The 15,716-nt window shown below is 40.9% G+C and overlaps 1 protein-coding gene across 1 annotated transcript in view; it reads right to left on the reverse strand.

Moving 5' to 3' along the window:
* FBLN1 (fibulin 1) overlaps positions 1 to 15,716 on the reverse strand; it is a 66,537-nt gene that overhangs the window by 36,458 nt on the left and 14,363 nt on the right. Inside the window, exons 3-6 of the mRNA XM_036401772.1 lie at positions 9,054 to 9,189; positions 5,629 to 5,800; positions 2,969 to 3,028; positions 1,158 to 1,259 (exon numbers count right to left, since the gene is read on the reverse strand). Of these exons, the coding sequence (XP_036257665.1) occupies positions 1,158 to 1,259; positions 2,969 to 3,028; positions 5,629 to 5,800; positions 9,054 to 9,189 (470 nt within the window). The remainder of the gene's footprint in view (positions 1 to 1,157; positions 1,260 to 2,968; positions 3,029 to 5,628; positions 5,801 to 9,053; positions 9,190 to 15,716) is intronic.

Genomic DNA, 15,716 nt, shown 5'->3' on the forward strand with positions numbered 1-15,716 from the left:
TGCTCTGCATCCCACCAACATATGGTTGAGGACTCTCTGAGCCAAGCTGTGAGTTTCTACTGCACAGCTACTGATAGACATTTCCTTTGTGAATTTATTTTTCATTTTAACTTTGAATGCATAAGAAAATCTGACATCCACGTGTATTAAATGTAAAAGCTCTTCCTTTTTATATGTCCTACTACGTTAGTGTTAATCTGACCAATCATCAATATTTATTTATATTCTGAAGTTCGTATCTGAGGTACTTAAGATTACATTTCCAGTCACTGACAGAAAAAGGCACTCTTCATCTGGAGCACTTGACATCCTTGAACAGCTATGCAGGATGGGCAAGGTGAGCTGTGTCCTGGAAGGGCTCACATCCCTAAGCAACAAGGAGCCTGGGCTCACTAGCTCAGAACCAAATGTCACATTGCACAAGCACAACTCTGTTGCAGTGTGATGGATCTTATTCCAATAGAAGCCAAATGCAACCTCTATCCCAGCCCATTTCATTTGATGCCACAGATCAGAATATGCTGACTTGGAAGGCACCCACAAGGATCATTGAGTCCAACTCCTGGCCCTGCACAGACACCCCAACAATCCCCCCCTTGTGCATCCCTGAGAGCCTTGGCCAAGCCCTCCCTGAGCTCTGGCAGCCTTGGGGCTGTGACCATTCCCTGGGGAGCCTGGGCAGTGCCTGACCACACACAGGAGTGCAGGAAAAACCAGTTCTTCTTCTGGGAGAAGCTAACAATCCTTCCTTGACAGTTGCCATGCCACTCATGGAGTCCAGAACATTAGTTCTTTCTGTCAGTTGTGTCCTTAACAACTAGATCCTACCCTATTTATTTTGTCTGCCTTATCAATAACAATCCACTTTTACAAGAGAGAATAGGTATTCTGTTTTGGTTTTATTCAGAACAACAAATTCAAACTCTGCCTCTTCTCCATTCTAAATTCTCCACCTTTTCCCCTGACCCTCTCTTAACTTAATTTTTCCACAATTCTCATTTCAACACTCCATTCAAATCAACTTTTTATGACTTCATCTCTTTCCCCAGCTGACATAAGCATATTCTGCTCTCTTCCATCTGGGTATTTTTGTATCTATTCTTGCACTTTTAAAACAAGAATGTTTATAATGAAAGGAATGGTTTTATTTCTTTTACCTTCACAGGTGATACCATCTGGTTGAAGCTGATAGCCAACAAAGCAGGAGCAGACATAGCTGGATCCTGTGTCTCTGCACTGCTGGGAGCAGGGACCACCACCTAATGAATATGTTAAAAGGCCTCATGTAATTAAGAGGCTCTTCATAGGAACTGAAACAAACCGTGAATTTACAGGATAATTGATTTATTTAGAAAAGAAATTAATACACATATACAAAAGAAAGGGCTAAGCACTGAAAGATCTAAAAATTAATAAAAGAAGGATTATTGTGACAAGCAGAAAGAGAATACTACAGAGAATTTACACAAAATTTGGCTCATCATTAAGGAAACCTTTTCTGACCTTGTTAAAATATAAATGAATATTAAAAATGTTTCATATTCTAAAATTAGAGAAAAGGTTATATAGTTCCAACAACAACTATTTGTTTTAAGGCTGCAGATAGTCTAAGTACAAACAGAACCCATGTCCTGTTTTTCAGAATGGCTGGATAGGCATTAAACAAAAGGTGTGAGATAGGCACAATCCATGTGAGAAATTGCAGCTATAAAATGTTATTATAAATAATTTTTTAGTACAACAATTTCTAAGGAGGACAGGGCCATTAATGCATCACTGAAAATTAGGTGGAACCATAGTTTTGCAGTTGAGATCAACAGCCTCTGCTCTCTGAATCTCTGCTAATACTGTGAGCTCCATCCTGACACAGTAAAACCTGTAGTGGGAGTGTTAGAAGAACAGAATTAATTTCCCCATGTTACATGAAGGTGCTCCAAAACAAATTGCTGGAAGTTCCATTTCCTAGGAAATTTAAGTTTCCCCTGTTAAAGTTCAGGAAATTAGAAGTTTTGACATGCCAAGTTTATCAGAAATTATACTGTAGACAGAACCACCAATTGGCAATTAGCAATACCAATGCATCTCCTGCAGGCAGCTGATTAACTGAGAAATACAACAACTGATTACATGAAGAAATAATGCTAGGAAAATATGTAACACGTATTTCTGTGTCATCTCCTCTAATTAGCAGCTGGAGACAAGGAGGAGAGGCATTGTTGACTCTGGTTCACTAATGACCTGGTAGATATTCCCACTCTCTCCAGAGTGTGACAGCTGTAGAACATAGAGCACAGTAAATAATTTTTCAACTGGAATATAAGCCTATTAAATTGATTTTATCCTAAATACGTTTCTGAGTTCTGAAATGCTGGCAGAAAACAATGAATCACTGCTGGTTTAGGTTTATAGACATGTAAATCATATGTGACAAGCAATAAATCAGAATACTTAGCAGAGCAATATTCCAAATGCACATTTCCAAGGAGGCAGAGCAGCATCACTAATCAGAACAATAGCCACGTTTGTCTTCCTTTTGTTCAGGTTATACATCTCAAATATAAACAAATTTAATTTCATATTTAAACACCCTGATATTCAAACACCAAGAGAAGAACAAAAGATGCACATATTTAATATAGGATCACCACATTCTGAAAAATCCAAAGCACTCCACAGGTTCAAGGGTGACACTTCGGAGGCATTACCTCACTTTAGAAGTTAAGTAGAAGTTAAATGTATTGTCTCAGCTTCAGTTGGATAAGATGGACTGCACTGTGAGAGACAATGCCTCCCTTGTATCTGGGCACTATTTAGGCATCACATAACAGCCTATTACTCCTTGGAAAGGCTCTTCCTCATGTTTGGGGTTTTTTTTTACCCATAACTATCCTAGGCAAAGGGCTTTGGCTAAATCTAATTTGGCTTCACTTTATTGAAAGCAATCACAAAAGAGCTGGCTAGGACTCACCTCTGCAGCCATCATGCAGATAAGGATCTTCTTGGTCCAGTTCCTCCTTTGAAATTTCAACTAAAAAGAGGAGAGATAGGCATTAGAGGAGAAAGCACTTTTCTTCTCAAGGTAAAACACTGTGTGATTGGGATGGAACTCACACCAGGGTCTTGGACAAACCAGAACAAAATTGTAAAACATTATTTACATATTTTACAGCTATTTCTTACTTAAATTTGACATTCAAATGCTCATGGCCATGGGGCATTTTCCATCTGACTGATTCAATATGAAAGTCACACTGTGATCATAGATTACCTATGGACTGATATTTTCAAACACAGGTTCTTCATGCCAGGATTTTAACCAGAGCTTAACCTCATTTTCATAAGGCACGTTGTTGGAGCATGCTTGGCTTCCACTGACTTTATAGTAGCTTGGGGTACTCAGAGATTTATTGAGAATCAGATTAACCTCAGTTATTTATTTAGACTTCGTTTCAAAAAGAACTCCACACCTAGGTTTTTGGGCACATAGTTATGGCATTCTTTCAAATATACTTATATACTTCTACTTTATTTATATATATACACACATACATATATATATGTACTTAATATACTTATTGAACTTATTAATATACTTATATAAGTGTGTATATGTATATACACTTTTATATATATATACTTATATACTGTGGTATTCCTGCTACGTGTACATATTCCAAGAGTCCATTCTCTCCACATGAGGACATACAAGGGCCAAACACATCCCTGAACCCACTGCATCCCCAAAGAACCAGCTAATGGACTTTCTCCAATCCCACAGCTTTGAACACAGGGGCGAAGGTAGGGTGCAAAAACATGATTCCAAAATACTCTGCTTACTGACTTGGAAACTTAGGCTTGTTTCAGTGACTGTGCATGAGCCCATTCCAGCAGCAGTCACTTACAAGCAAGTGATGTGAGGTCGCACAGAGGATGTGAAAGCAGTGTTTGTGCAATGGCACAAGGCTGGGTTGGTTAACTGAGTCCTCAAGCCATAGGGGCATTATTCAATTTCAATTTCAATTATGCAGAGCTGATGGAATCAGTTTGCCCAACTCTGGTTGGATTTGGTACAGGCCTCTGGGGACACAACACCAGAGATCACAAAATTCATTAGGTTGGAAAAGACCTCCAAGACCACCAAGTCTGACCTGTGGACAACACTTTATATGACCTGGAGAGCCACCTTGCCTTACCCCTGCAGCAGAATGCCCTTCATGCACTGCTATTGTCACAACAAACAGAAGGTTCTAGTCCAGAAATCTGCCTTGCAAAATAGAGCCTCATCTCCCTTTCACAATGAACCAAAATGTCTATTTGTGTTGTTTGCTCTGCCTTCCTACAAGCATTTTTTATTATCAATAGGTTTATTTGATGTTTGTTCAAACACCTGCTTGTTTCTTAGCTGAATGATGAGAACATTGTCCTGCCCCAGCTTTGCAGTGCATAGTGGCTCTTATGTGTGCCACAATAACCATAATAATGATTGCTGTGTGTGTCACTTGCCCACAAAGGCAAGCAGGGAAATACTCTGCCATGCTCACAGTTCCCATAATGGCATATTTCTCATGCCATACAGCTACAGTGAGCATGCAAATTTCTGTCATTAGCAGAAATGTCTGATTACAAGGGATCTAATAGTCCAGTCACCTCAGCCAGTGCTAATGGATGGGGCAATTCCCCTCCTGAGACAAGGGCACAGACACAGAGAAACTGCCCAGAAGGGCATTTCCAGATGTTACCTCAGAAGGGGACACTGAGACAAGCCAGGCTGGAAAGACCTGGAACAACTCTGATAATGTGCTGGCTCAAACAGATCAGTGCAAGCTTTTGTGATGGGGCTTGTGTTTAAATGATGGATTGGGATGATGTCCCCCAAAATCTGTGGCTTGTGATCTGCCAGCCAGATGGTGTTTTCAGTGCTCAGCAGCCCATGAGGGAGGCAACACCACAGAGCATGACCTGTCTGCATTTCAGGTCTGTCTTAAGAGAAAAAGGGGGAAAAAAAACCCCAAACAAATGAAAGTCTATAAGGGTCAGTCTATACCCATTCATCCTCTTCAGCTCTGTGGACTAGGTATGGATAAGGATGTCAGGGGCATCTAGGCACCCTTCTTTTTGGTAATAAAAGAAACATTTTCCACACTTCCTGGAGATCTTAGTTGTCCCAGGCAGTCCAGGCATTTCAAATACTCCTGGTTTGTGGGCATTTGCCTCTCACATAATGGCAACATTTGCATTCTACTGAGCTGGCAAAGGCCCTCTAGCTTTTCAACACAATTCTAAGAATTGTTTGTCGATTTTCATTTTAATTAAACATTTTTCAGTGGGCAAAATGCCATTAAATTAATAGCTTATATTCAGTTTCCAAGGTAAGATCATTAGTTCCCAAAATAAGCTCTTGTACATTTAAGTTTGATGCCAGAAACTGACCTCTTTCTGCCTCTTATTTTCAGCAACAGCCTTTCAGCTGTCACTAGCCAAAAAAATGAGCTCCCAAACATGCATCATTAAATTACTCAGATGAGATGTCAAATTAGAGAAATTCCAACAGAAATAATTTAAAGTGAAAACACTCCTTGCACCCTGTATCATTTTGTGTCTCACTCTTTTAAGTATGCAATAAAATACCTGGCTCTTTTTTGGGAGGATAATCACTGATGGACAGATCAATGCCTTCTTGGCCTTTCCCACAGCAAGTCCTGAAGACAATTCCACACTGATATCCCATCTTCGGGTTGGGCTCACAGCTCTGTCCTTGAACTTGGGCGGCCTTTCCCAGCAAACAACAGTAACAACATGTCTGTTAAAAAGAAAATGAAAATATTAACAAGGTCAATTAGCTTTGAAAATTATGTCAGTAATTATCTCACCTTGGCACCGATGGAAAATTTTCTACAAACTCTTCAAGAGCAGCACAGAAGCAAGGGCAGGACAAGTTAATCCTGTGGAGGCTTCCTTTAGTTTAAATTGAGAGGATGCTGCTGATTTATTCAGTTTTCTGCCTTGCTGTCAAAAAGCAGCAAAAGTATTTTGTTCTCTGCAACTGGTGTCTGACAATTGCTACGGTCACATGAAAGCAGATTTAAGCTTTTTTTTTTATTAGTTTTGACTTCCAGAATCTATTTTGCTTGAAGAAAGTTGCCTGCACCATTACACAGAACAAATGGAACATAAAATAACTAAACTTTCCACCAAATTTCTATAGTTTGGCGCTTTAAGCACCACACCCGCTAAAAAGAAGGCAACGATGAAATGCTTTGCATTACTTTGAGATGTCTATCCCTGCCTCTATTCTAAGTTTTCCCTTGTAAGGAATTACATGTTTCTCTCCCTGCACTGAACTGAAAGGCACTTTCAAAACTTAGAGCAGCATGAAGTCAAGACAGTAACAGCATCCTGAACTATGTAAGTTTTCCATTTTGTATGATGCCATTAAATACACAACAGAAACTGTTCTGCGCTGCAGACTGCTGCAGGGCTGGAGCTCCTCTCGCCTGGCCTCATCTCCTGGGGTGTTGTTTCCATGCCCTCCCAGTCTCTAGGATGCATTTTTCCCTTATTTGCTCTTGTTTGGTGAGATGGTCCCTACTACCCAATTTTTTTTACCAGTTCCTCCAACTACTCCCATCCAGTGGCAGATTCTCCAGTTTCATCCTTTTATGTCTGGGATAATTCCATCTTTTCTGGTGACTTTAGAAATAAACCCTCGATGATTGAAACATTTCACAATATTTATTCTAACATATCAAGCAATTCCCTGAGGCACCCTTCTCAAAGTTCTTAAAATTATCATCACTTTATCTCAAAGTGATGATAATTTTGATAATATTCAATTTTCCCAACCATAAATTAGAAGACAAAAATATGAAAGTGAGCTAAAGATTCATTACTTGACTTAACCCTGCATATTTTTTAGAACCAAAACTTATTTAAGCTATTAATAGGCTGATGCCTTGACAAATACTGACATTATATAATTCTGGTACGCTCACTGGCTTCTGCTGGAAGACTCAGTCCACTTCTTTATCTTGTCACAGGATATTCATATTGGGAGTTACAGAGTTTCTCTGGAAATTTTTGAAGAGTGATCATTAATTTTGCTCTTTTTTGAACTGTTGAACAGCCTTAAATTCCTTATTTCTTTTAGGCTGAGCCACCACTTGAAAAGCCTCTGTCACCAGCTCATGTGAAACTTCAAGTACAGAACTTGCTAAATCTTGCAATATCTGTAAGACACTGTATCTTCAATTAACATAATTGTGTGCCCTGAACCATTTGCTCCAACCCATATTTATTCTAACTGTGCACGATATATCTTGATTCAACATCTTGATAATGAGAATGATTTATTCTATACTTCAGCCAAAATGATCCAGAGATAGAAAGTGCCATGTGTTATCATAACTGGTGTGTTGGGTTTGCACGGCCTGGTTTTTGGTAGTGGGGGGGACACAGAGGTGGCTCCTGTGAGAAGCTGCTGGAAGCTCCCACCATGTCCAGCAGAGCCAATCTCTGATGGCTCTGAAGATGGACATGCCTCTGGCCAAGGCTGGGCCAATTAGAGATGATGGTGACGCCTCTGTGATAACATAATTGAGAAGACAATCAAAACAAAGACAGTGGGGCAGTTTTAATTCCAGATAGAGAAGAGGAGGAGGTGAGAACGTGTGAGGGAAACAACATGGAGACGCTGAGGGCAGTGGAGAAGGAGGGGCAGGAGGTGCTCCAGGAGCCAGAGCCAAGATTCCTCTGCAGCTGTGGTGATGACCAACAATCAAGTTGTTATACCACCCTTTCACTGCCTGTAGGCCTCTGCTTCTTCAGTCACCCCAATAATAATATCAAAATTTTTCCCTTTGGTATTACCAAAATCTCATGCAGCTTCCAAACCATGCCTTGCTCCCCATGTTTGAATAGACAGTGGACAGCTGTGTCCTACCTGAATTCCTATGATCCCTTGACTGCCTTCTCACAGAAAGGAATAAAGTAGTAAATTTACACTTGAGAAATTTGAAGATATAATTTTTGGTGTGACTAGAAAGCACCTGAAGTTCCATAGATTAATAAGGTCTTTTGATTATGTAAGGTTTACAATAGTTTTACAATATTTCTTATTATTTATGTTTGGATTTAAGTTGTCAGTTTTGGTGTGAATCCTGCAGTAACACTGCTTTTGGTATCTGTCCACAAGAGGTCTCTCCCTTGCTGAAATCCATTAGACGCTAACCAAAACCCCACTAATAACTCAGAGGAATTTTCCAGAACTCTTAAAGAGCTAAACTTCTCAAAGAGAAGGACAATGCAAACAACTGTAACGGAGACATGAGGTGTAGGCAGGAAAAAAACCATTCATGTGCAGCAAACCCAGTCAAATGACCTTCAGGGCCAACCCTAAATAACCTCAATTCCACTTCTTGGAGACAAACAGGAGTATCTCTGTGTCAGAACCCAGGACATTCCTCTGACTGCCCTGGAGGACTCGAGACCCTGGCAAGGGGCTCAGAGACCGAGTCAAAAACACCTGTGCCTTTGATTTTTGCCCAAGGAAACAATTACCAACTTTGTGTGAAGATTACAAGCCACAAGAGTTTGAGTAGAATGATAGTTAATTTGTCACAGGGTGAAAAAGTAGAATTTTGGGTGTTTAGAATGGGGGTTCAAGAAGCAAGATGGAGGAATCTGGGTGTGTCCTGTCCTTCTTCTTGTCCTCCATCTTCTGCTGGGATGGTGACACTGTTTGATTGGTTTAGAATAGAGACAGACTGTCTGACATAGGTGATAGGTACTGGAAAATTATTGTAAATAAAGTACACGCAGTTTGTAGTATAAAAAGTTAACACCATCCCAAGGGCAGTCACTGTGCAACAACCTGACCTGACGGACAGATCTCAGCAGGTCAGAGAAGGAAGGTAATGGATAAGAGAAAATAAACAACCTTCAAAAGCAGAACTGACAAATCTCGACTTCTTTGACGGTCATGAAGGGAAAAAAGACTCTTTAATACCTTAGGAGCCATTTCAGCAACACAAAACTCGAGATCTCTGATGTCTCACCTTGAAGTATTCGGCCTCACAGGTGGAATTTTTGGCAATATGAGACTCGCACTCCTCACGCGCGTTGGCAAATTCAACCCCGTCGGAGCAGGACTGCTTCTCCAGCTGGCTGCGGCAGCACTGCACCTGGGTCATGCTGCAACAGCAGGGAAGAAAGGGGAGAAAAATGTCTCATATTGGTCAGGAACACATGATGCAACATTTGAGAATTAGTACTCCTACTAGTTATGTGGAAAGGGGTTCAGTGGGAGCACTGTTACAACACAAAGATATTCTCTGGGAGGAGGCAGATTGTCTGTGTGACATGGTTAGTACGGTTTCATTGCTGATCTACCTTGCAGTCTGTCCTAGCAACTTTTTTAAACTTCAACCACACCTGCCTCAGGACTCAAGGAACTCAGGGCTGCATTCTGGCATGTTTTGTGACAGCTGGTGGCTGAGGAGGCTGATGGAAGGGAGAAGTTATTGTATTTGTGGGGTCCCTCGTGGCAGGAAGGAATGATGAATCTGACTCCATGTTCTCAGAAGGCTAATTTATCATTTTATGATACTATATTATATTAAAGAATACTAAACTATACTAAAGAATACAGAAAGGATACTTACAGAAAGCTACAAAGATAATAATGAAAACTTGTGACTCTCTCCAGAGCCTTGACACAGCTTGGCCCTGATTGGTCTATGAGTCAAAACAACTCACACCAGAAATGCAAAGAAACAATCACCTGTGGGTAAACAATCTCCAAACACATTCCAAAGGAGCAAAACACAGGAGAAGCAAATCAGACAATTATTGTTTTCCTTTTTCTCTGAGGCTTCTCAGCTTCCCAGGAGAAAAATCCTGGGCGAAGGGATTTTTCAGAAAATATTAATGTGACAAGAAGTCAGTCCCTGGATCTTGTGAAAACCTGCAATCCTAGTCTAGCCCTGCCCCAAATCAACAGGTATGGCATGTGGAAGGAAGATAGGAGCATTGTTCTGTGGGACACCTGGAGATCATGGAGAAAAATGAAGATACCAAGGGAAGTCACATTGAGAAACAGCAGAGTGTATTGCAAGCAAGAGGAAAAGAAAGACAAGGGAAAGAAAAGTATTACAGGGCAGGGAGATGCAGAGAGGAGACAGAATAAAATTGTGCAGAAAACTTAGTTTTGTTACACTGCTCATTAAATCACTCTATTTTATCTCAATGTCAGTGAAAAAACTGGAAACTTGTTCCTGCAGGGGGAAAAAAATCTACATGAGGAGGCTTTAAACTCCTCCAGTCTGGTTGCTGCTGTCACATGAATACAAAGCCCAGGGAAGACTGGCTTTGTATTTCTATTACTATATTTCTATTCCTATATATTTCTATATATTTCTATATTTCTATATATTTTTTCTAATATTTCTATATATTTCTATTACTATTTGTATTACTATTCTCCTCTCCCCACTCTGCTTTTATGTGTAACTCTGCTTTGCTGGGTAGTTTTGTGGATAAAGCTCTTCCACCACTACTGTCTGTTACAGACACTGGGAAACAGAGGAAAAAATACTCTGTACTTCTGAAAATCCCCTATTCCACTGCTGGAAATTTGATAATATCAGGAAAAGGAGTGGGTTAGTGGAACTACTGAACTACAGGCTTCTCCCACCATCACCTGAGATAAATGGCTTACCATGCATCCCCCTCTGGAGGAGCTTTCCTGCTCTCCAGGACCATGGCATGACCTTTCAGCTCCCAGGTGGTATCAGGGACTCCCTCTGCTCTAAGGCCAGGCAAAAGCAGGGGACATGTGGATACTGGGCTCAGATTATGGACCTCTGTGCATGTGGGTGAGGCCAGCTTGTCCAGACACATTCCTGAAGATTGCAATTCCTATTTATTAGATTGTACATGGATCACTTACAATCCAAACCACTCTGGAATTATACAGTTCCATCATTAGTAATGGTCTGACTGTGCAGTTCCCTCTTGGACAAAAACAGCCACGGTATTTCAATGCATAGGAACTAAAAGCCAGGATAAATTCATGAACAAATTATTCAAAAATGAACTCTAAAAGCAATTATAGCAAGAAGTTAAGCCCAGGACAGTAACTTTATTTGGCAGGATATTTGAAGTTTTTGATATCTGATTTAGTTCCAGTTTGGAAGAATATGTAGCTTTTTTGTTGCTGAAATTCCCTCTGAAGCAGAATTTCCATTCCCTGCCCAGCTCTGGGGTGGTCTGACTTTCAGGGCTTTGGAAGCCTCTAAAAACTGAACTCCAAGCCCAAGAGTGTGGGAGCTGAGACTTTCCAGCCTCTTTACCCCTTCAGATTCTCTTGAGGAGCTAGATATGTCAGCCACAGACAAGCAAACAAATAAACAAACAACAGCAGTCTTTCAGTAGATCTGTTTGATTCCTGGTGTGGCTTTGTTTTTTTCAAACACCAGCCAACTCTTTGAAATCTCTGAAAAACAGGCTATTTCAACCAAAACAAGAAAGTTTCTTAAAATGTTTCCCACAGCTGTATTCATAAGTCATGTGGTCCACCCCAACTGTAACAAGGAATTAAACATCGACTGGATACTAGATTAAAATACCATTTGTTCATTCTGAGAACAACAACAATAGAATCACACTTCATTGCCCAAATCCTACAGCCCAGTTGCACTGGTAGCAAATATTGCTGGGGACTCCAAACACCAGTGTGGCAGTAACAGAGGCAGAAATCCTTGAAAGATGGCAGAGGAAGATGCTGGAAATACCTGCACAGTGCTGGTCCTTCTTTTCCCTCTGCACACCAGCCCGGGTGCTGCTGTTTGCCAGGGATCACCAAACCAGCCAGGCAGGCTCCAGGGAGTTTGGGATGAGCAGGGTCTCTCCCTGCATTCCCTAAGTCACAGGGGTCTCCCTGGATGACAGCCTCAGCCCATACCTGCTCCCTTTGTGCTCCCCAGCAAGGTGAAGCAGCCAAGAGCATGTTTAGATTTGCCGCTTGGTGTTATACCATTAACAGTCTGTGGACCATCAAAATATTGGTCCCTAAAAATAGAGAAAATAAAGTAGTACCTTTATATTAATCTGTTTTTTTTTTTAATTAAGAGTAATACTTTAAAAAGCCAAAAGCTGTTTTTTCTTTATCTGCCTTATTCTGACTTTCAGTTAAAAAAGAGCAATAGAATTTTTCTGAAAATAAACAGCTATTCACAATATGGCAGATACTGTATAACACTAAATATTCAATCTTTAAGAGCATGAGGCCTCATAAGTGATATTCATTCAGGATGTTTCAGGCAAAATCATGTATTTTTGAAGGATGAATTTTATTCATGCTCACTAGTGAACAAAAGTCATCAAGACATTGAAAAAATCCTTATTCATTGTTTCAGATGTTGATCTAAAAGTTATTTCACTATTAGATAACTTGATTATAAATCAAGTTTAAGAAATCATATTTTATATTCTCACTTTTACTTTCTGTTAAAACTTAACCAATGTGGCTGATTTTCATGGAGTTAATTTCCAAATTAAAATCTACACACCCACTTACATCCACCATATTTTCACATTTATTGTTCTCCTGTGTAGAGGATGCACTCCTAAACCAGCACAGATTTCATAATCATCTATTTTTAATTTCTCTTTTTTTCACAAAAGCATCAAAATTTAACTTTTTTTTCTGAAAACAATGTTTTGTCAATCTACTTTTGTTACCCTCTGTCTCTCTCATTCTACTTCCTTCAAGCTATGTCAGTGCTATTCATGTGTACAGTGGAAGGGTCTTGGACAAAATATCAAAATCAAAAATAATGATTTTGCAAAAACAAGCTAGGTCTTCCAGCCTTGGATTGTTCAGTGTGCATTCTTGCAGCACTAGTAAATAATGCTATTCCTGGTGTAATTCCAGAAAGGCTACACATTGTTAAAGGCATGCAAATACCATATGGAGACAGACTGTTTCTGGCAAGGGAATTAAGTTCACTTGCTAAGAGCTCTGTGCAGGGGAAACTCTTCACTTAGAAAGGAAGAGGACTTATTGGACAGGTTGAGTTCCAAAATTAACTGGCAGCTCTTTCCAGCTGCCTTGAGTTCAACCACACCACAGGAAAATGAATGAATGGGAAAAGACCCACTGCGATGACAGCCAGAGATATTACTCATTAAAATTCTACACTTGTATTAACTGAGCCACAGAGACACAGAGATAAACACTGACATTGTCCAGAGAGATAATGCAGTGAGATAAAATCATGTGTGGGGCAAGAAACCACAGTGAGAGATTGCAGACATTGGGCCCAGAGCCTTGTTTCAGCTGAAAGCTGGAGTAAGAGCAACCAGGGGGATCTTTGGAACTTGTGGACTTCACACAGGGTCTGGCTCACCTTGTGTAGGACAAAAAAAGTGAGTATGGCTGTAGTGTGAACCACACCACACTCAGTGAGTGACACTGACACAGCTGGTTCCCTCAGGAACCACAAGGGACTTGGGGAGAAGAGCCCTAAAAATGTTCTGGAACCCAGAGCTGTCACCTTGTGACATGGCAGATGTGAGAATGACAGGGCTGGAGAGCAATTCTTTCTGTGGAAGACGTTTTCCCCTTGAGGGTGGTGGGAGAGTGGCACAGGGTGCCCAGAGAAGCTGTGGCTGCCCCATCCCTGGAAGTGCCCAAGGCCAGGTTGGAAAAGAGAAGGCTCTGGGGTGACATAAGTGCCCCTTCCAGTACCTAAAGGGAGCCCAGAAGAAAGATGGAGAGAGACTGTTTACAAGGGCTGGGAGTGACAGGACAAAGGGAAATGGTTTCAAACTGACAGAGAGCAGGTTTAGGCTGGGTATTAGGAAGAAATTCTCTGCTGTGAGGGTGATGAGGCCCTGGCACAGGGTGCCCAGAGAAGCTGTGGCTGCCCCATCCCTGGAAATGCCCAAGGCCAGGTTGGACGGGGCTTGGAGCAGCCTGGGATAGTGCAAGGTGTCCCTGCCATGGAAGGGGTTGGAACTGGATGGTCTCTAAGGTCCCTTCCAACCCAAACCATTCCATGGTTCTATGATCACTATGGATGTATTTTAAATGTCTGGGAAACAGCCAAGGGGATGCAACTCCAACTCAATGAGGCAGGTGGTTCCTCACACAAGAGACTCTAGCAGTGGGCTTCCTTTGAGGGAGGGACTGAATCTGAAGCACCACTGTTATTACTACTCTAAAGAGATGATTCAAAGCAAGCATGGAAATTCTTGTAAAGCATACTGGGGAAAGCACTCACAGCCATTCTCTTCTGTGTTGCACGGTCTTTGCACAGTAACTGCAGGAAATCCCTTTTATTTCAGGAAATATCAAGCCTGCTCACTTCAGAATGTGTTTTCCCCTTATATTCACCTGCTAACCTTGCCAACTGAAGCTGAAATGTGCAGGGCAAACAATTCCCCCTGGCACCAAGGGATATGGCTTTCCACCCCCCCCGCCCCCCCCACTTTTCTAGAGCACTCATGTCAGATGTTCAACCCTTCACTGGATGGTCAGGGGATCCCAGCTGGGATTAAACAACCGCAGGAATGCTGACATGTGCCCCAGCAGCTCTCACTTCATGCAGGAGTCTGAGTAGGAACCAAGTCCTTTTGAAAATCTGTGACCTATCTTGTTTCTCAGTCCTCTATTCTCACCTGCCAAGACCTCAGCAGGGGCAATGAACCCAGCTCTGTTCCTGCCTTTGTGCAGCAGGAATAAATGTAAAATATCAGTGCCAATACCCTCAATGTGCCTTCAAAAAGAATCATGCTCCCTCGGCGCTCATTCTTACAGTTACACCAGCAATTAGGAGTAGAATTTGGCCCTGACCTTTGTGTCTGAAATGGCATCCTAAAGTGATTTTTCTATACCTCTCACAGATATGCCAGTTTGCAATTATAGCTGGAGTAAAATAATATTGATGTTAAAAAAGGTGCTCCAAGGTGCCAATTTTACTTAGTCATTTTCAGAGTGAAGCCAAACTTCATGGAGAGCATGCAGTCAAGAATAAATGCAACCAAAATGAGTTTATCAACTTAAGGTTTTGTCAAGAAGTGCCCATACCTCTCACAGGCTATGTGCCTTTTATTTTACTAGTATAATTTTCTTAACTACATCTCAGTTATGCACAAAAGCTAGATCATTAGTGAGTTTTTTTCTCCAGCTCCTATGAAGTCCAAGTGAGTCTCTAAAATTAAAATATTTTGAAGAATAAATTATTTGCAGCAGAATCTCAACTCATATTAATCAAATGATTATTATATTATCAAGATACTCAGACTTAGATTGTTCAATAAACTTGGTTTCCCGTTTTTCCTGCCTCTGTTTTGTCTGTAATTCTTATGACTCCTCAAGTATTTCAGAAATTGGCATTTATTTCCTATCTGTCAATTCTTCTGTGTAAGAGGTTGCTTTTGATGCCAGTATAAATGCAAAAGTCAGAAAACACAGACTGACTTCCCTGGAAGACACATTCCTTCTGTAATAAAGATCAACTCAACCCTTATATAATTATTACCAAGGCTAAATCACACTGCAATCCATTTGAGTAGGGGGGAGGGAAGCAAAGTGTTTTAAATACAAATTTCTCTGTGGAGCTGCCTCTCAAACTACCAGTTGTTTGCCCCACTAATTAAATGTAAGAAGTGCATGTAACAGCAGAAAATAATGCAAATGATCATTGACATAAAAA

Source organism: Molothrus ater, chromosome 5 (genome assembly GCF_012460135.2).
Source record: "Molothrus ater isolate BHLD 08-10-18 breed brown headed cowbird chromosome 5, BPBGC_Mater_1.1, whole genome shotgun sequence".
In the NCBI taxonomy this organism is placed as follows: Eukaryota; Metazoa; Chordata; class Aves; order Passeriformes; family Icteridae; genus Molothrus; species Molothrus ater.